Raw genomic sequence first — 21,496 nt, forward strand, 5'->3', positions numbered from 1 at the left:
GCAATCCTTCTGTCTCAGCCTCCCAAGTACTGGGATTACAAGCGTGCACCACCATGCCCAGCTACAAAAGCATTTTATTAAACTACACAACCATTCATGACTTTAAAAATGAACAAAGAGAATAACCTGGGAATTGTGTAAAACTTTCTTAACCTGGTATGACATCTGCCAAATACCTAAAGCCAACATCATACTTCATGATGGAAGTTAGAAATAATGCCCTTAAAATTAGGAACAAGACCAGAACACCCACTACACAACGTCCAGTCGATCCAACTCAGGAGGATTTAACTAATTCAGTTAGACAAACAAGTCATAAGAACTGCAGACGGGCGTGAGGCGCACACTCGTCATCCCAGCATTCCGGAGGCTGATACATGAGGATCGCAGTTCGCGGCCAGCCTCGGCTACTTAGTGAGGCCCTCTGCAACTCAGTGAGACCCTGTTTCAAAATAAAGAATAAAAAATAGGGCAGGGGGTGTAGCTTGGAGGTACAATGTCCCTGGGTTCCATCCCCAGACCCACCCACACACACACACACACACAAAGGAATTGCAAAGACTGTCATTATTTCCAAATGTATTGCTGTCTACATTAACAAAAAAATGTCTTATGAATTTTTGGAATAAATAAGAATTACCGATACATATAAGATGAAGGTATAAGATGTATAAGATGACTTATACATATAAGATGAAGATATCAATTATATGACTATAACAAAAGGCAGTTAGAAATGTAATCTTTTTTTTTTTTTTTTGCAGTACCAGGAGCATTCTACCTCCAAGATACAACTCCAGAACTATTTTTTATTCTTTATTTTGAAACAGGGTCTCACTAAGTTGCAGAGGGCCTCACTAAGTAGCTGGGATTACAAGAGAAATTTAATTTTTAAACCAGGAGTGGTGGCACAGTCTGTAATTCCAGTACTTGGGAGGCAGAGACAAGAGGATTGCAAGTTCCAGGACAGCCTCAGCAACCTAGTGAGACCCTGTTTCCAAACAAAAAATAAAAAGAGCTGGGGATGTAGCTCAGAGGTAGAATGCCCCTGGTTTCACTCCCTAGTGCCACACACACACACACACACACACACACACACACACACAAAAAAAAAAAAAATTTTAAAAGAATATTATTATATCAACTGGTTTATTTTTATATTTTTTGTGTCTATACTATTTGCAAGCAGTATGTGTCAAAAGATTTTACTATACGCCATGTGTTGTAATGGCACACATTTGTAATCCCAGCGTTTGGGAGGCTGAGACAGGAGGATCGCGCAGGTTTGAAGCCAGCCTCAGTTACTGAGTGAGGCTCTCAACAACTTAGTGAGACCCTGTTTCCAAATAAAGTATAAAATAGGTCTGGGAGTATAGCCCGGAGGTAGAAAAGCCCCTTGGTTCGATCCCCAGTACCACACACACACACACACACACACACCAAAAAAAAAAAAAAAAGCCAATGTGGATAGGGAAAAAAAAAGGATATTACTAACTGCAGAAACCAAAGTAATAAGGCACCTAAATTTAAATCTAGCTAAAGATATAGAAAAAAATTTAGATGAAAAATCATAAACCTTTACTTTTGCATTAAAGATCATTGGAGTAAATGGAATTATATACTATGCTCATAGATAACAAGACTAAATTAAGCTTGCCAATTCTCCCAAATTACCCTATGAATTTAATGCAAAAACTAATGTATCATACTTAAAATTCCCAAGAAGGGTTTTCATTGCAACAGATAAGCTAAGTGTATTGCTATAGTAAGTAAGACAGTGTGGTGCTCTGCTGGAATTAACAGGAAGACTAAGAAGGAGTGGCAAACCCAGAAGTAGATTCACATACTCACGGAGATAAACACACAGCAGATGAGTATCTTCACATCAGTGTGGTAAATACCAGGCTACTCTATAGAGCCAAGGAAACAATTATCCATATGAAAAATAAATAAAATTATATCCTCGTTGTATAAATAATTTAAGGTGTAGCCAGTTGTGGTGCTGCATGCCTGTAATCCCAGCTACTCAGGAGGCTGAGGCAGGAGGATCAAAAGTTCAAGTCCAACCAGGCAACTTAGGGCATTATCTCAAAGAAAAAAAAATTAAGCCACCTGTGTTGATGCACGCTTGTAATCCCAGCACTTGGGAGGCTGAGACAAGAGGATCACACAGGTTTGAAGCCAGCCTCAGCTACTTAGTGAGGCTCTCAGCAACTTAGTGAGACCCTTTTTTCCAAATAAAATATAAAATAGGTCTGGGAGTTTAGCCCAGAAGTAGAAGGCCCCTGAGTTCCATCCCTAGTACGACATAAACACACAATTAGAAAGAGGGCTGGGGGTGTAGTTCAGAGGTAGTACACCCCTTGGTTTAATACCTAGTACTATAAAACAAACAAACAAACAAGCTGAGAACATGGCTCAATGGTAGAGTACCCCTGCTTAAACCTTCAGTATAGATGGATGGATTAATGCAAGGAAGGAAGAAAGGTAGGAAGGAAGGAAACAGTTCACAAAACCAAAATCCACATGTCAAAAAATTCTATGTCAAAAGATGCTAAACTTCACTACTAAGAAGGAAACTTCAAATTAAAATTACAATGAGGGAGTCAGGCATAGTGGCACACATTTGTAATCCTAGTACTTGGAATGCTAAGACAGGATTGTAGTTTGAGACCAACCTAAGCAACATAGTGAGACTCTGAGCAACCTAGGGAGATTCCGTTTCCAAATAAAACTGGGGGTGTAGCTAGAAGATTGGATGCCCCTGGGCTCAATTCTCAGCACCACACACACAGAAAAAAAATGACATTGAGGCACCACATACTCACACTAGGTGATCTAAAATGAAAGAGACTGACAATATCTAGTGCAGTAAGGATATGAAGTGCTTGGGATTCATACACTGCTGGTGGAAGTATATATGATGAAACCACTTTGGAAGACAGTTTGTGGATCAAAAATATTCAAAACACAAAAACTGCATCCGTACTGAACATATACAGCTTTTTTTCTTGTCATTATTCCCTAAGTAATACAGTAAAAGAGCTATTTACAGTGGTATTTAAATTATAGTCAAAATATTCTAGAAATGATTTAAAGTACATGAAAGGATAGCATAGTTTATGTGCAAATGCTATACCTTTGGGGGAAGTACTGGGGATTGAACCCAGGGGCTTTTTACCTCCAAGCCATACCTCCAGGCCTATTTTATTTTTATTTTGAAATAAGTTCTCACTAAATTGCTGAGGCTGGCCCCAAACCTGTGATCCTCCTGTCTAATATTCCCAAGTACTGGGATTACATGGCTGTGCCACTATGTCAAGCTTTACTACTATTTTATATGATACTTAAGCATCCACAGATTCTGATATGCACAGAGGGTCTTAAAACCAATTCCCATGGATGCCCAGGGGCGACTACCTCTAAAAATTAAACACATCTGGTAGTGCATGCCAGTAATCCCAGTATAAAAGAAAGCAATCCCAGCTGCTAGGGAGGCTAAGGCAGGAGGATTACAAATTCAAGGCCAACCTGGGCAATTTAGCAAGACCCTGTCTCAAAATAAAATTGAAAAGGGCTGGGGAACATAGCTCAGTGGTAGAATGCTTGCCTAGCACAAATGAGACCCTATGTTCTATCTCCTGAATCCCATAAAGAAAAAAAGAATTAAACACACATGTACCCTATGATCCAGTAACTCCATTCTAGGTATTTATCCATAAAAGGAAAAAATATGTCCACTAAAACACTTGTACATGAATGTTTATAACAGCTTGACTAACAACTAAAAATAAGCAGTTCAAATGTACATCAATTTGTGAACAATAGAGAAACTGTTAAATATTCATACACCGGAATACTACAAAGATGGAATGAACTTCTGTCAAAAAGTTACATGATTTGCCCGGGCATGGTGGCGCACACTTGTAATCCCCGCGCTTGGGAGGCTGAGACAGGAGGATCGCACAGGTTCGAAGCCGGCCTCAGCTACTTAGTGAGGCTCTCAGCACCTTAGTGAGACCCTGTTTCCAAATAAAATATTAAAAAAAGGTCTGGGGCTGGGTGTGGTGGCGCACGCTTGTAATCCCCGCGCTTGGGAGGCAGAGACAGGAGGATCACGCAGGTTCGAAGCCAGCCGCGTGCGCTGGCTTAGGAGACTCTGTTTCCAAATAAAAATGTAAAAATAGGTCTGGGAGCATAGCCCGGAGGTAGAAGGGCTTCCAGGAACCCCAGTACCACCAAAAAAATAAAAATATTAAAAAAATAAAAAAAGGTCTGGGAATATAGCCTGGAGGTAGAAAGCCTCTGGGTTCCACCCCCAGTACCACCAAAAAAAAAAAAAAGAAGAAAAAAAAAGAAAAAAAGTTACATGATTATAATACAACCTAGAAATTCCATTACTAGGTATTAAGGGTTAATAATAAAAACATATAGTCACTTAAAAATCTAGACAAGAAGCCGGGTGTGGTGGCACACACTCATAATCCCAGTACTTGGGAGGCTGATACAAGAGGATTGAGGTTTGTGGACAGCCTCAACTACTTAGTGAGGCCCTTTGCAACTCAGTGAGACCCTGTTTCAAAATAAAGAATAAGAATAATAAACTGGGCAGGGGGTGTAGTTCAGACATCAAATGCCTCTGGGTTCCATTCCCAGACCCGCAAAAAAAAAAAAAAAAAAAAAAAAAGGATAAAACAAAATATGCTATAACCATACAATGGATTACTATTCAATCATAAATGGAATAAAATACAACAGATGAATTTGGAAACCATCCCACTAAGTAAGTGAGAGCAGAGACAAAGGCTCTACACTGTGTAACTGCACTCATACTCAACATCCTGAATCGGCAAATTCAGACAGAAAATAGGTGAGTGGCTGGCAGGGGATGGAAGGATGAGGGGAGGAAGAAATTAACGCTGCCAGGTAAGTTTCTTTGAGAGGTGATGAATGATGATTGTACAACACAGAAAATAAGATAAAAACAATAAACTGTATACTTTCATTTTCTTTTTCTTTTTCTTTTTTTTTTTTTTGGCAGTACTGGGAATTAAACCCAGGGTATTCTACATCTGAGCTACACTCCCATCCCTATGTGTGTGTGTGTATGTGTGTGTGAGAGAGAGAGTTACTGGGGATAGAACCCAAGGGCATTGTACCTCTGAGATACACCCCTAGCCCTATTTTTTAGTCCTTTTTATGTTTGAAACAGGGTCTCACTGAGTTGGTTAGGGCGTAAGTAGCTGAGGCTGTCCACAAACTGCGATCCTTCAGTCGCCGCCTCCCTAATGCTGGCATTACAAGTGTGCACCACAATGCCCGGCCCCTAATTTTTTTATTCTTTATTTTGAAACAGGGTCCCACTGAGTTGCAAAAGGCCTCACTAAATAGCTGAGGTTGTCCGCGAACCGCAACCCTCCAGTCTCAATGCTGGGATTACAAGTGTGCACCACCACACCTGGCTTCATTTTCTAATTTAATTAACTAATGTGTGTGTGTGTGTGTGTGTGTGTGTGTGTGTGTGTGTATTACTGAAGTTTGAACCAGGGGTGTGACCCTCCTGCCTCGGCCTCCCAAATCCTAGGATTATAAGGATGTGCCATCACACCTGGCTCATATATCAATTTAAAAAACAATGACTGGCCAGGCTTAGTGGCATAGGACTATATCCCAGTACTCAGAAGGCTGAAATGGGAGGATGACAAGTTTGAGGGTAACCTCAGCAATTTAGTGAGGCCCTCTGCCACTTAGTGAGACCCTGTTTCCAAACAAGAATTAAAATAGGGCTGGGGGACCATGCCTGGTGATATACACCTGTAATCCCAGTACTTGGGAGGCTGAAACAGGCGGATCACAAGTCTGAGGATGAATGAAACAAACACGGTCAGTCTAGGCAACTTAGTGAGACCCTGCCTCAAAGTGAAAAACAAAGAGCTGGGCATGGCGGTACACACTGTACTCCCTGTATTTGAGAGGCTGAGACGGGAGGATGGCAGGTTCAAAGGCAGCCTCAGTAAGTAGTGAGACTTCAGCCACCTAAAGAGACCCAGTTTCAAATACTGTTTCAGTAGTACAAGTAATAATAATAATTTAAAAAGAAAACTGAGGTATTATTTCACATCCTCCACATAAGCAACAATTTCAAGTCTGGCAACATGTAAGAAGAGAAGGATACTGAGCAAAATTTACTCCCTGGCGGGAAGAGTACAAATCAGTAGAACTACTCTGGAGAGTATTTAGCAGTATATCTTGAAGAAATGTGCATACGTTTTGCTACAGCGACTCCAGTCCTAGGTGGACATATTGAAGAAATCCTGTGTGTCTACTGAAACATGGACAAAACTATATACTGCAGCACTGAAGTAACAGCAAAATTGGTATGAACAGAAGAACAAATAAATCACTGTTTACACTACAGTAAATGTTAAAATGAAAGGACCACAACTGTAGAAATAAACAGCAGAATATAAAGTTGAACCAGGAGCAGTGTCGCATGCATGTTATCCCTGTACTTGAGAGGCTAACACAGGAAGGTCACAGGTAGAGGACAACCTCAGTAATTTAGAGAGGTCGCTCAGCAACTTAGCAAGCCCCTATTTCAAGACAAAAAGTAAAAAGGGCTGGGGGGTGGTGTAGCTCAGAGGTAGATTGTCTCTAGATTCAACCTCCAGCACCAAAAAAAAAAAAAAAACCACCCCAAAACAAAAAAGAGAATATAAATTGAGCTAAAAGAACAAGTTTCAGCCATGCATGGTGGCACAATCTCAGTACTTGGGAGGCTGAGACAGGAGGATCACACAGGTTTGAAGCCAGCCTCAGCTACTTTGTGAGGCTCTCAGCAACTTAGTGAGACCCTGTTTCCAAATAAAGTATAAAATAGGTCTGGGAGTGTAGCACAGAATAGAAAAGCCCCTGGGTTCCACCCCTAGTACCTCAGGAAAAAAAAAATCAAGTCAGGCTTGGAGGTGCATGCCTGTAATCCCAGTACTTGAGAGGCTGAGACAGGAAGCTCACAGGTTTGAGGTCAGCCTCAGCAACTTAATGAGGCCCTGAGGAATTTAGCAATACCCTGTTTCAATAATAAGGCCAGGCGTGGTGGTAATCCCAGCATGGAAGGCGGAGACCAGAGGATCCGTGGTTCACAAACAGCCTCAGCTACTTAGCAAGGCCCTTCTTCACAACTCAGTGAGACCCTGTTTCAAAAATGATAAGCCGGGCGTGGTGGTGCATGTTTGAAATCCCCGAGCTTGGGAGGCAGAGACAGGAGGGTCGCACAGGTTCAGAGACCCTGTTTCCAAATAAAAAAATATATAAATAGGTCTGGGAGTGTAGCCCGGAGGTAGAAAGGTTTCCAGGAACCCCAGTACCCCCAACAAAAATAAATAAATAAAAATAAAATAAAATGATAATCAGCCAAGCGTGGTGACACACGCTTATAATTCCAGCATTTGGGAGACTGAGACAGGAGGATCGCGGTTTGCGGACTGCCTCGGCTACTTAGTGAGGCCCTCCGCAACTCAGTGAGACCCTGTTTCAAAATAAAGAATAAAAAAGCCGGGCGTGGTGGCGCACACTTGTAATCCCCGCACTTGGGAGGGTGAGATGGGAGGATCGTACAGGTTCGAAGCCAGCCTCAGCTACTTAGTGAGGCTCTCAGCAACTTAGTGAGACTCTGTTTCCAAAGAAAATATAAAATGGGTCTGGGAGTATAGCCCGGAGGTAGAAAGCCTCTGGGTTCCACCCCCAGTACCATCACAAACAAACAAACAAACAAAAAACAAAAACAAAACAAAATAAAGAATAAAAAATTGGGCAGGGGCAGACCCGCAAAAAAATAAATAAATAAAATAAAATGATTTAAAAAATAGGGCTGGGGGTGTAGGTTGGAGGTGCAGTGCCCCTGGGTTCCATCCCTCATACTGCAAAAAATAAAAATAAATAATAATAACAACAACAACAATTAACAGGGCTGGGGCTGTAGGTTGGAGGTGCAGTGCCCCTGTGTTCGATCCCTAATATCATAGAAATAGTATCAAACAAAGACAAAGCCAAGATGGCAATTTCTGTGGAAAAGGCCAAGATTTCAAAGGGAAAGAAATACCCAGTGAGCTGTATTTTTTATGTTTTATTTATTCTGTTGGGTGCTGGGTACACAAATGTTCACTGTGCTATAATCTATACTTTTTTACATGCCTCAAAGACTTTATAATGGTTTTTATGCATAATTTCCTCTTCTACCTCTGTAAAGCACAAGTTTCTTTTATTTCACAGATTGATTTGTTCTGCTTCTTAAATTTTCAGTAGTTGTTAAAGAAAAACACACTTTGATTGGCATAAGAAATTCTTCATGTTTCTAAATGCTTAAATTTTGTTTTATTTCCAACAGTCTTATATTTAAGAAAAATTCCTCAGAACATTTATTTATTATAAAGGCACAGTACCAACATTAAAAAAAAATTATACAACTAAGCATGGTGGTGCATGCCTGTAATCTCAGTATCTGGGAGGTTGAGACAGGAGGATTATAGGTTTAAGACCAGCCTTGGCCAGTTATCAAGGCCTTCTGCAACTTAGAGAGATTGTTTCAAGTGAAAAAATAAAACAGCTAGGATTGTAGCTCAAGGTAGAATGCACCCCTGGGTTCAATTCTCAGTACCACCAAAAATTAAAAAAAATTCTAAGGTTACTTGAGAAATAGGGAGGGAAAACTTGTTTTATTAAATTTGTTTTATTTGTTTATTGTGGCAATGGAGACTGAATCCAGAGGCACATGGATTCAGGTACCCCTGAGTTACACCCCTAGCCCAACTGTGAAACAGGGTCTAAGTTGAGGAGGACCTCAAGAGATTGCCGAGGCTGGCTGCAAACCTGCAATCTTCCTGTCTCAGCCTCCCAAGTACTTGGATGACAGGTGTGCTCCACCATTCCCAGCTGACAATTTGGTTTAAAACCCCACTGTAAGCCGGGCGTGGTGGCGCACGCTTGTAATTCCCACGCTTGGGAGGCAGAGACAGGAGGATTGTAGGTTCGAAGCCAGCGGCACGCGCTGGCTTAGGAGACCCTGTTTCCAAATTTTAAAAAGTGTAAAAATAGGTCTGGGAGTGTAGCCCGGAGGTAGAAGGGCTTTCAGGAAACCTAGTACCACCCAAAAAAAAAAAAAAAAACACACTGTAAGCCAGGCGCGGTGGTGCACGCTTGTAATCCCCGCGCTGAGACAGGAGGATTGTGCAGGTTCTAAGCCAGCCTCAGCTGGCTTAAGAGACCCTGTTTCCAAATAAAAATGTAAAATAGGTCTGAGAGTGTAGCCCAGAGGTAGAAGGCCCCTGGGTTCCATCCCCAGTACCACCATCAAAAAAAAAAAAAAAAAAAGAATAGATAAATAAATGCCCACTGTAAACCAGAAATAGCGGCGCATACTTATAATCCCAATATTTGGGAAGCTGCGACAGGAGGATCAAAGGTTCACAGCCAGCCTCAGCTATGTAGTGAAGCCCTCTGTAAATTAATGAGACTCTGTTTCAAAATAAAGAATAAAAAACAGGGCTGGGGGTGTAGCTTAGAGGTAGAATGCCCCTGGGTTCCATCCCCAGTATTGAAAAAAAAAAATCCTACTGTATACTGGCACAGTACACAATGCTAACTAGTAAAATTTAATTTTTATCTTTCTAGGGATCAAAAAAAAACTTTTTCATTTTCTTGGTTCTTAAATGACATATATAACAGTAACTATCAATTAAATTCAATTTGGTCCTTCATTTGGTTCCTGAGATGTGAGTCAAAATTCCCCACACATCACTTACACGCCCAAAGACAAGGGTTGCTGCTGCACAGAAAGCGACAGAGTTTCAGCCAAGCACAAAGGCTCTGGAAGGAGAACCGGGCGGCCCACCCGGTCCCCACCCCCGTGCCTGTGACTTCTCCAGCCTCATGGGAACACTTGATCATAATGACTCAGAAGGTTTTGTATGCATAAGGCAATTCACATCATTGCTGGGCATGTGGAGGGAGGTTCATCGTATCCCTTTTTCTCATCACTCTCATACACACAAAAAGTTCGCTCAAGGTGACATGGAGACAGAAATGTGTATGTCCCTGCTTTCTCCAAAATACACGGCATCATTCTATACGACCAGCTCCTGAGTGATCATGGGGCAGACACACTGTAAGCAAATAGGGGGAGAGAAAACCTGTCATGCTCTCATATGAAGAGGGGTCTGATGAAAGCTTGATGTGGTCTTCCAGGATTTTCAATAACGTCAAGGGTTTAGATGCTTCCTTGGCACACTGTCCCCACCTGTAAAGCTGGAGTTACTGAACATGTCATTCAGAAGCTGACACCAGCCTGGCATGGTGGTGCACGCTTGTAATCCCAGCATTCGGGAGGCTGAGACAGGAAGTCTGCGATTCACAGACAGCCTCAGTTACTTAGTGAGTCCCTTTGCAACTCAGTAAGACCCTGTTTCAAAAATAAAGAATGAAAAATTAGGGCTAGGGGTATAGCTCAGAGGTAGAATGCCCTGCGTTCCACCCCCAGTTCTGAAAAAAAAAATATATATATATATGCACACACACATATATATACATACATATACATGCACACATACATACATATAGTTGGTCCTGGTGGTGCACACCTGTAATCCCAGAGACTGAGACAGAAGGATTGCAAGTTTGAGGCCAACCTCAGCAACTTAGTGAGACTTTTCCAAAATAAAAAATAAAATAGGGCTGAGGGTGTAGTTCAGAAGTGGAATGCCCCTGGGTATTCCACATTCACACACACACACACACACACACACACACACACACACACACACACACACACATATTCACTCACTCACTCTCTCTCTCCCCCTCTCCCTCCCTCCTGTCACACCATGATGGAAGAGGTAAAGTTGTCTGATTACAGTATCTCTATACAGAAAATGAAAAAGGTCATCCTACCCCCATATGGCATTATTTGCCTTGACCTAAGACTCACAGTGGCAGCACTCAGGGCCAAGGAAAACCAGAGCCTAGAAGCTTTGGTGAGACAGCTAAGGAAACCCAGCTAATAGTGGGTCAGTGCACTGTTGCATCCTACAATCTATGCTCACACCTAGATGGAGCCAGTTTTTTTCTTTTTTTAATACTGGGGATTTAACCCAGGACCTTGCACATGTTAGGCAAGCACTCTACCACTGAGCTACATACCAGTTCAAACTTATAAAATGAAGGCAAAAGGTACTGAATCAGATGCCTGTAATCTTTGCTACTCAGAAAGCTGAGACAGGATGATCAAAAGTTTGAGGCCTGCCAGGCATGGTGGGGCATGGTGGCATACAATTGAAACCCCAGTATGTGGGAGGTTGAGACAGAAGGATCACAGGTTTATACCCAGCCTCAGCAACTTAAACCCTCTGCAACTTCGTGAGACCCTGTCTCAAAAGAAAAAATTAAATAAATTTGGACTGGAGGTGTACCTCACAGGTAAAATTTCCCTGGATTCAGCCCTCAGTACAACAACAACAACAACAACAAAAAAAAAAGGTTCTAAGCCAGCCAGGCACAGTAGCATGCACCTGTAATCCCAGTACTTGGAGGGTGGAGATAGAAGTGGAGGTTCAAGGACAGCCTCTGCAACACAGCCAGACTCCCAGCAATCTAATGAGACCCTGTTTCAAAACAATAACAGGAGGATGCAAGTTAGAGAATAAACTAAGCAACTTAGCGAGACTCTACCTCAAAATGAGCAGGTGTAGCATGGAGGTAGACTGCTTCTAGGTTTAATCCCCAGTACCACCAAAAAAAAAAAAAAAAAAAAAAAAAAATTGAGGCCAGCCTGGAGAACATAGCAAAACTCTGTCTCAAAGCAAAGAAAAGAGGAAGAAAAAAAGCCATTATTTTTTCTGCTCAACACCCAAATTCTCATATAAGTCCAAAGTGCTTACCATTTTCTCCTTTAAAAAACTAGACATAGCTGGGCGTGGTGGTGCATGCTTGTAATCCCCGCACTTGGGAGGCAGAGACAGGAGGATCGCGCAGGTTCGAAGAAAGACCCTGTTTCCAAATAAAAATAAATATAAAATTAAGGTTGGGAGTGCAGCCCAGAAGTAGAAGAGTTTCCAGGAACCCCCAGTACCACCAAAAAAAAAAAAAACTAGACATGGGGCTGGGTCCAGTAGCATATGCCTATAATCCCAGTGATTTGGGAGGCTGAGGCAGGAGGATGCAAGTTATAGCAATTTAGCAAGACTCTGCCTCAAAATAAAAAATAAAGGAAATGGGTATAGTGGTGCCAGTATTTGGGAGGCTGAGGTAGAAAGATTGCAGGTTCAAGGTAGAAGGATTTTAGGCTCAGAAACTTAGCAAGGCTCTCAGCAACTTAGTGAGACCCTGTTTCTAAATGAAATAGGACCGGGGTGTAGCTCAGATATAGAATGTCCATCTGTGTTCATTCCCCAGTACTACACACTAAAATGCATTTTAAAAAATGATAAGATCTGGGGAAGTTGCTTGGTATAGAGCATCCCTGTGTTGAATTCTTAGTACTAAAAAAAAAAAAAAAGAAAAAAAAAGAAAAAGAAAAGGCCAGGCGTGGTGGTGCATGCTTGTGATCCCAGCATTTGGGAGGCTGAATCCGGAGGATCATGGTTCGTGGACAGCCTCAGCCACTCAGTGAGGCCCTCTGCAACTTAGTGAGACCCTGTTTCAAAATAAAGAATAAAAGAAGGCTGAGCGTGGTGGCACATGCGTGTAATCCCAGCATTCTGGAGGTGGAGATCAGAGGTTCAAGGACAGCCTCAGCTACTTAGTGAGGCACCTTGCAACTCAGGGAGACCCTGCTTCAAAAATAAAGAATAAAAAATTAGGGCTGGAGGTGTCACTCAGAGGTAGAATGCCCCTGGGTTCCATCCCAGTACCGCAAAAACAAAATCTATATAATATATAAATCATATGTATATGCACGCATGTATTTGTTTATATACATGTATGTGAATATGTATATGTTTGTATGTACATGGAACATTTCTAGAAGAAAACCCAGAAAGTGGGAGAGGACTGAGGAGAGAGGAGCACGTTAACTTTTCACATAACACTTTTTTTTTCAATGAGTGAAGTTTTAATTAAAAGAATAAGATTGAAAATAATTTGCTTGCCAAAAAGGAGGGGAAAAAAGCACTTTGGTTAGGAAAACGACATTAAAAAAAAAAAGTTTCCACAGAATTCTAAAATTGGCAGCAGATAGAAAAAACCCTGTATGTATTTAAAAGAAACAGTTCACTATGAAAGAGCGGGATTTAACTGAGGTTCTGGGTTATGTTCAATCTTATCGGAGATCTATTAATTACTGACTTCTGAAAATAACCACCTTATCTGCAGAGCAAAAGCACGGAGACTTTCATCTTCAGTTTCAAATACTGATTTTTATTTTTAACATACTTTAAAACCTACTGGGTTTATACAATATTAGACACAAAGGCAAGAGAAATAATACAATTGATTTTTAAATTTCTATCACCTGGCATTTAACTTTATTTAAAATTTAAAATTTGGGCTTAAATAATGCCATAAGAAACTTAACCATTTTGAAATTGCAAATGCTCCAATACTAAATAATAAATATTAAAGATCAAAATTCCTATATGAAGTAACTGTTAGAATTTCAAAAGAGTGGATCAAAATGATCACAAGACTTTGCATTGCTAAAGAGGTTAAAAACTCAAGAGAACACTTCTGTGAGACTGTGCGGGGACAGAGGTCCAGAGGCAAAAGGGACCAGACAGTAAAAGGGACAACTACTTTCTATCTGACCTGCCTCTCAGAAGTCAGAACTTCTCAAAGGCAACCAGCAAAGAGCATCTTTTTATGAAAAGGGCAACAATGCTTAGTAATTTTAAAAGAATGACTTGTCTGTATGTTAAGGTGCCATAAAGAACATTTATCTCCTTGTCAGTGTCAGAATAAAACCCAGAGAAGGCACTCTGCCTGGAGAATCTAGTTTATCTTAACAATCCAATGAAACATTAAGACATCACCACTCTGCTTAATTGGTTCCTGGAACTGGTGAACTGCTTCATCCAGGGGGGCTGGAAATGTGTTCACTAAAGACCTTTAACCCACCACAGTCCTCTCAATGAGATGGTTTCAGTTGTACAGTAAGGAATATCGTTCATGACCCTTCTCCTACCAGCTCCCTGAGGAGCCCTCTTCAGTCTCCCCCTCACAATATCCTAAAATGGAAAGCAAACCTGATAGAACAGAGCTGTATTCACGGCTTACCAGGTGTGGGCAAGGCGCTCCTGCCAGAGGAACCCCAATGTCCGTAGGCCCTAGAACTTCCCTCAGTCCACAGTGTGTTTCAGTTTCCTCGGCCATCACAGAAACCTCCCTCTGAGATGAATCCAATCATTCTCACCTCTCCACTGCTACTCCCCTACACCAAGGCTGCATTCCCTTGCTTGCTAGACCTTGCAGCCTTTACTTTTAATCCCTCAGTCTGTTTTCTACCTAGAATGGCTATTTCTCACATTCAGGACTCAACTCGTGCCACCTCTCACAATCTGAAATGCTTATGCATTTGCTACTATCATTCCTAGTTGGCCGGCTCCATAACTGCAGGCGCCCTGTCTCACGAATCTCTGTGCCACCGTGCCTGAGACAGTGGATGGCACAATTATAGGAATTTACCGGTGAAGAATACTTAGAATTCACTGTTGCAGCTGAGTATGATGGCACATACCTGTACTCCCAGTACTTGGGAGGCTGAGACAGAAGGATCACAGGTTTGACATCAGCCTCGGCAATTCACCAATACTCTCACCCAAACTAAGAGAGTCCCTGATTCAAAACAAGAAAAACTAAAAAAAGGGCTGGGGTGTCACTCAAAGGTAGAATGGCCCTGGACTCAATACCCAGTAACACACACACACACACACACACACACACACACACACACACGTTTATTTTTAAATTATCATGTATTTTTTTCAATAGCTAGATATTAGAAGTATAGCTGCGCTGGGCGTGGTGGTGAATGCTTGTAATCCCAGGATTTGGGAAGCTGAGACAGGATGATCACAGTTCCAGTACAGCCTCAGCTACTTAATGAGGCCCTTCACAACTCAGTGAGACCCTGTTTCAGAATGCCCCTGGGTTCCATCCCCAGTACCAAAAAAAAAAAAAAAAAAGTATAGCTGTTGTCAGGTACAGTAGTATAGACCTCAAGTACCTCCCAGTACTTGGGAGGCTGAAACAAGAATTTTGAGTTTAAGACCATCTTAAGCAATTTAGCAAGGCCCTATTTCAAAATAAAAAATGAAAAAGAAGCTGGGCGTGGTGGCGCATGTTTATAATCCCAGCATTCGGGAGGCTGAGACAGGAGGACTGCAGTTTGCAGAAACCTCAGCTACTTAGTGAGGTCCTTTGCAACTCAGTGAGACAGTTTTAAAATAAAGAATAAAAAATAGGGCAAGGGCTCAGAGGTAGAATGCCCCTGGGTTCCATTCCCAGCACCACACAAAAAAGAAAAAAGTTGTTTTTTTTAAAAAATGAAAGGGTTGAGTGTATAGCTCAGAAGTAGAATGCCCCTGGTTTCAATCCTGAGTACCCCCCCCCGAAAAAGTATAGCTTTTATGTTCTAGGCAACTGTGCTTATCTTTAAATGAGCTCCAAATTTAAAGAATAAAGTATTTGCAACTCAAATAATAAACAAAGGGATAATTTATTAATTTTTTGTGATACAGATACCATCTTTTTTGAGTAGTTTGAAATTACCTACGGAAATTACAAGTATACATGTCTTTTGACTCAATGATTTAACTTTTAAGAATGTTTTTTCTTTTGTGGTCATGGGGATTAAACCCAGGGACATTCTACCTCCAAGCTACATCCCCAGCCCTTTTTAATTTTGAAACTGGCTTTTGTTCGTTGCTGAGGCTGAGCTCAAATCTGAAATCCTCCTGTCTTAGCCTCCAAAGGTTTGTACCACATCTGGCTGAATATAAAATTTTAGAAAGAGCTGACAACAGAGCTCAGTGGTCCTCATCTAGCACGTACAAGAGCCTGAGTTTGATCCTAAGTACCCCCAAAAATGTTTAATTTTTTTTTAATTTTTTGGTGGTGCTCGGGTTCCTGGAAGCCCTTCTACCTCCTGGCTACACTCCCAGACCTATTTTTACATTTTTATTTGGAAACAGGGTCTCCTAAGCCAGCACGCGGCTGGCTTCCAACCTGCGCGATCCTCCTGTCTCCGCCTCCCAAGCGCGGGGATTACAAGCCTGCGCCACCGCGCCCGGCAAAAAAATGTTTTTTAAAGAAACCATGCTCCTTATGCTCTTTGTACAATAAGTACTTGATAAATAATTGCTTCTTAATTTGGTAGACTTTTTTACTCTAGCACAGGAATCCATCTGCTTCAACTAAGAGTTCTGGCACCTGAAGCTTATTGCCTTACCCCAAACAGCTCTTCAAACCGTGCCACAGAAAATATATTTCCAAAATGTTATATTTTGAAATGTAATATAAACAATATATACTTATTGTACCTGAAAAGTATTTTTTTCTTAAATATTTTGTGATAATGAATAGTATCAGAGAATTTACCTGCCTTCCAGGGCTTTTCATCTAATCTAAGCCTCAGAGCCGGGACACATTTATATGAGAAAATAACTACTGTGCTAGGAAGTATATTATAGATGCCAAATAAGCAATACAAACAAGCCATCCCTCAAGATGTCCAGGAGGAAACTTCACATCTACTACGACGGCCTGCAACGGCTTCAAGAGAGAAGCAGCATCCAAGCTGGACTTGACGAATGACCCAATTTCAGTAGGCAAGAGATTGCAGAGATGTCGGGGTGGCTCGGGAAAAGTGAATAAGACAAGGAGGAAGGGAGCCCCCCTAGAACCTGCAGGCCATGAATCAGCCCACTGTGGGGTCTTCCCAATGTCCTGGGCCAATTTTGATTCTTCCTAGTATGTCCCAGAGTTGTCATCTATTCTCCATTCTCACCACTAACAACCCAAGCTCTCGTCCCTTCTAAATCTTCCTGTGTCCAACCCCCCCCCCCCAGTTCTCAGTACAAGTACACACCACAATCATTACTTTATATGCATGATCCACTTGCCTCAAACTCTATGAACTGACCTGTGGCTGGCCACTGCCTGCAAAATAAAAATGTTTCCCCTCACATCTGTTATCTAGCTATTCCATCACCGGACTCTCACTCCCTGAACACAATATACAAGGTTCACGCTTATGACTGGGCCCATGCTATTCCTTTTACCTAGAAAAGCCTCCTTATTTTGTTCCCAGGTGGAGCGCAACTTGTGAATTGTTGTTTAGGTTGCATAAACTAGTCTATATACATGACACCCCTGCCAATGTTGAGCAGTGCACAACAATCTCCAAAACCTTCTCATGATGTTTTTTTTTTTGTCCATCCTCCCTGACCTTAAAGGCCTTCTCAGAACAATTCAGCTCTCAAAGGATCTATTGTGCCTCTGAGTTCTACAAAACAACTTTTCTTCCCAATAAAAAGTTACAATCTCTGGAATATCAATGGTGCCTTGAAACAGCAGATACTCAAAAAATGATCACAGATTATGATGGCATAAATCAAGAGTGGCAAGTCGTGGTGAAATCATAGCCTCTGCAGGCCAAAAAAAAAAAAAAAGAGTTTGGGCTTTATTTTTAATAAACCTCAAATATGGTCAAATGATCAGAATGATGTTAAAAGACTAATTGCAGTTGGGCATGGTGGTGCACATCTATAATCCCAGTACCTGGGAGGCTAAGACCGGAGGACCAGAATCCCAGGTTCAAGGACAGCCTTAGTGAGACAGCAACATAGTGAGACCCTTAGCAACTTAAGTAGATAGGCCCTGTTCCAAAATAAAAAATAAAAGAGATGGGAGTGTAGCTAGGAGGTAGAATGCCCTTGGATTCAATCCCTGGTACCCTACACCCCTGCTCCCAGAAAAAAAAAAAAAAAAAAAAAAAAAAAGATTAATTTTAGCAACCACACCAGGCAGGGCTTTTACTTCTGTTGAAGGCCAGTGAGGGGCTTCCCCTTCGGTGTGCAGCAGCCACTGGCATTAGGTCATCCTTCAGCTTATCTGTCTGGGATTACAGATATTGGTTTTCGGATACCTTCACCCGTAGAGGGAAGCTTAAAACTGGGCCATTAAGCCAAGAAAAACATGCATTTGCCTGAAATATCTGGGTATCCAGGAAACAGTTCTGGCTTGAATAATTACATACATACGTAAAACACACACACACACACACACACACACACACACACAAATTAAGCGCTACTCTTGTCTTTCTTCACTCCTTTTGCAGTCTCCCTTTTTCATCATGCCTCTTCTCTGTTTTGCTTCTTCTGCCTTCACTAACCTTAAAATCTAGTTACTAGTGAATTATCTCAAGGCCAGTCATTTATGGCTCATTTTCCTGTGGCTCTCTTAAAAAAAAAAGGGGGGCCCTTATGTATTTAGGTATACGGATTAATTTTATTGTACCGTTGGAGTACCAAATAAGTAATTCTTATCTGTAAATTGAAAACAGTTGAACCTAATACAATAAACAAAATGAGTTTCCTAATTTATTTCTTCTCAAAACATGTGTCTTGGATTTCATGCCAAGATGGCATAACAGTAATGGACCCCGTGGTACTAGACAATTTTATTTACTTCTTAGATTTATGTAGAAAGCTTTACTCTCCACAGGAAGAGTGGAAAGTATTCCACTGCAGTATCAAGAAACATAGTACCATTCCTAACATACCCAGGCCTATCAGGAAAAAAGTACAGGGTGCAACCTTGGATTTAAAAAGTGAATGGAAAAAAAAAATGAAATAAAAAGTGTATGGAGGGGAGAATCTTAAAAGTCATCAAACCAAGGTAAAACAGAATATACAATTTGGGTATCGTGCCCAAAATGGCTGTCTCCCTTGAGAGTCCAACTTTAGTATGCTTATTCCTCCCACCAAATATGCAAAATAAACTCACTTGTACTAAAAACAGAGAAGTGTTATCACTATTAAAAGGTAAACCCTATCTTAGGAAAGATCAAAGTATTTCCTTTCAGCTAGTGGAAAGAAAAAAAAAAAAAAAAACACGAAATACTTCTATAGTGTCCCTGGGTTTAGGGCAGTTCGCATCTCTCCTCTCCCAAGGGAACGTCCTTCCTCCCCGTACTGAAGACGCTCGCGGGGTGAACGTCTCAGCGGGAATCTTCGGTACCGAAGGGTGGACCGAACTTTGCTAACTTCATCCCTGACGGCCGAAGAAGGCAGAAAGGGGCACAGGCACCCGTATTTGGAGTCGATCACTGAATCGGCCTCCTTTATCAAAGGGCACCTCCAGCACTGCACACAGGCTGCCGGCGGCCCGCGTGGGCAATGCGCGGCGGACCACATTTTGCCAGAACCGTGCTTTCAAACACCACCCAAGCCGGCAGCTGTTTCCAAGTGCTCGGCGTTTCGGGTTAAACCGCGGCCGGCTGGCGCTAAGTTTGGGCGGATCTACCGAGCGGGCTGCTCCTGGCTCGGACGCAGACTCCAGCCTCGGGCGCGTCTCCACCTGCTCCCCGCCGGGGTCCCACCCGGAGCCGGCGGAGGTGGGGCGGCCCCCGCCCGGCAGACGCGGACGGACGGACGGACGGACACACGCGACAGACGGACGCACGGGACGGGCAGAGAAGTAGCGGGTCCTACCCGGAGGGCTCCCTCCCGGGGACGGCGGAGTACCTGCTCCGGTCATCCAGGCTGCGGTTGTCGGCGGCCGCCGCGCGCCAGTCGGGCAGCGTGCTGGCGCACAGCACCACCATGGACACGATCACGAACACCACGGACACGCTGGCCAGGATCTGCGCGGCCAGCGAGGACGTGGGCTCCTCGAAGGTGCGCCGCATGCGCTCCAGCCAGCGCCGCGAGGCCGCCTCGGGCCCGGGCCGCGGCTCGTCGCGCCCCGGCGCGCCCGGCGGGTCGGCGGCGCAGAAGGTGTGGGTGTCGGACATGCGGTCGTCGAGGCGGCGCTGGCAGCAGTAGTCGAGGTGCGCGCCCTCCAGGCCCCAGTAGACCATCTCGTTGTAGAAGGAGAGCTCGCACATCCGCGGCGCGAAGCGCAGCTTGCCGTGGCCGCGCACGTACAGCAGGATGAAGCCGAAGGCCTCCGAGTGCCGGTCGAAGAAGTACTCGTTGCGCTCGCGGTCGTAGTCGTCGCACAGCTCCAGCACGTCGCGCTCCGAGCGGCAGCCGTGCAGCCGGCTCACGCGGCGCAGCGGGAAGTCCTTGAGCAGCTCGCGGGACAGCGAGTACCGCGCGCCGCCCACGTTCAGCACCACCGGGGCCGCCGCGGGCATGGCTGCGCGCCGTCGGGCCGCGCCGCCCGCGCCCGGGACCCCGGCCCGGCCCGCGCTCGGCCGCCCGGAGCCCGAGCCGGTGCCCGCGGCGGGCGGGCGGGGCGCGGGGCGCAGGGGCGCGGGGCTCGGCCGCCGCAGCCGCCCGCCCGCGGGTCCAGGGCGGGAGCGGCGCGGGGCGGGCGGGCGGGGGCGGGGCCTCTCGCCGGCCTCCGCCTCGCCGCGGGCGGCGCCGCCTCCCGGCCGCGCGGGCTGGGGTTCCCGCGCGTCACGCCGGCCTCGGGGGCGCCGGCCCGCGGGGCCGGGGGGCGGGCGGCCTGGCGGCGGGCGCCCCTCCGAAGCCGTCCCGCGCTGGGGAGCCCCGAGACGCCGCCGCCGCCGCCGCGCCGCAGCCTCGGCGCTGCCGGCCCGCGCGGCGCCCCACGTGCGGCGCTCGAGGGCGGCGGGCCGCGGCCCCGCGCCGGCCGGGAGGGCGCAGGCGGGAGCACCGCCTTTCCCGCCACCGCGGGCGGGCGCGCCTCCGCGGGCGCCCCTTCCACAGCCCCCGCCGGGGCCCGCGCGGCGGAGGTCCCCGCCGACCGCCACCGGCTAGTCCCCGGCGCCTGGGCAGCCCGCCCGGGGCGAAACAGGTGAGTCGCGAGGCCCACCTGCGGGGGACGCAAAACATACTGGAGAAAAATAAGGGTGGAGCAGGGTGGGGTGGGTGCGGTCATCTGACCGCAGGGTAACCCGGCTGGTTCCGAGGAGGTTCTACTTCGCCCTCTTCCCACTTTTCCTCGCTGTGTAGGATTGTCCTGTGCCCGCTAGAGGTCACCCTAAAGAGTCGTTTTGCTCTGGTTCTCCTGTGGATTTTAGGCAGCAGACGCCTTAAAAATTGGAGTGCTGTTTCTGACAAAGTAAAATCACTCTGGGTGGTTCTTAAAAGAAGGCAAAATCTCTGCATGCTGTTTATCCCTAGACTTGAATAATTTATCTTAAAAGCACTTAATGTGATTAAAAGCTCAAAAACAAGAGCTGTTTATCTGCTAAATAGCTACTAAACAAAGAAACACCCTGAAGGCAGAGAATTTTAAGATAGAATGGAAGGGGGCGATGACCCCGGATTGGCAGAGGAAAAAAAGCAAAGGATTCCAAGTAGCAGAATCTCAG

The 21,496-nt window shown here is 44.4% G+C and overlaps 1 protein-coding gene across 1 annotated transcript in view; it reads right to left on the bottom strand.

The window, feature by feature from the left end:
• KCNG3 (potassium voltage-gated channel modifier subfamily G member 3) overlaps positions 1–21,496 on the bottom strand; it is a gene marked incomplete at both ends in the record, with an annotated part of 61,112 nt that overhangs the window by 21,513 nt on the left and 18,103 nt on the right. The window contains 2 exons of the mRNA XM_080711358.1: positions 19,704–20,935; positions 21,066–21,189. Coding sequence (XP_080567484.1) covers positions 19,704–20,935; positions 21,066–21,189 — 1,356 coding nt within the window. The remainder of the gene's footprint in view (positions 1–19,703; positions 20,936–21,065; positions 21,190–21,496) is intronic.

This window comes from Muscardinus avellanarius (genome assembly GCF_963383645.1).
Source record: "Muscardinus avellanarius genome assembly, chromosome: 15".
Lineage (NCBI taxonomy): Eukaryota > Metazoa > Chordata > Mammalia > Rodentia > Gliridae > Muscardinus > Muscardinus avellanarius.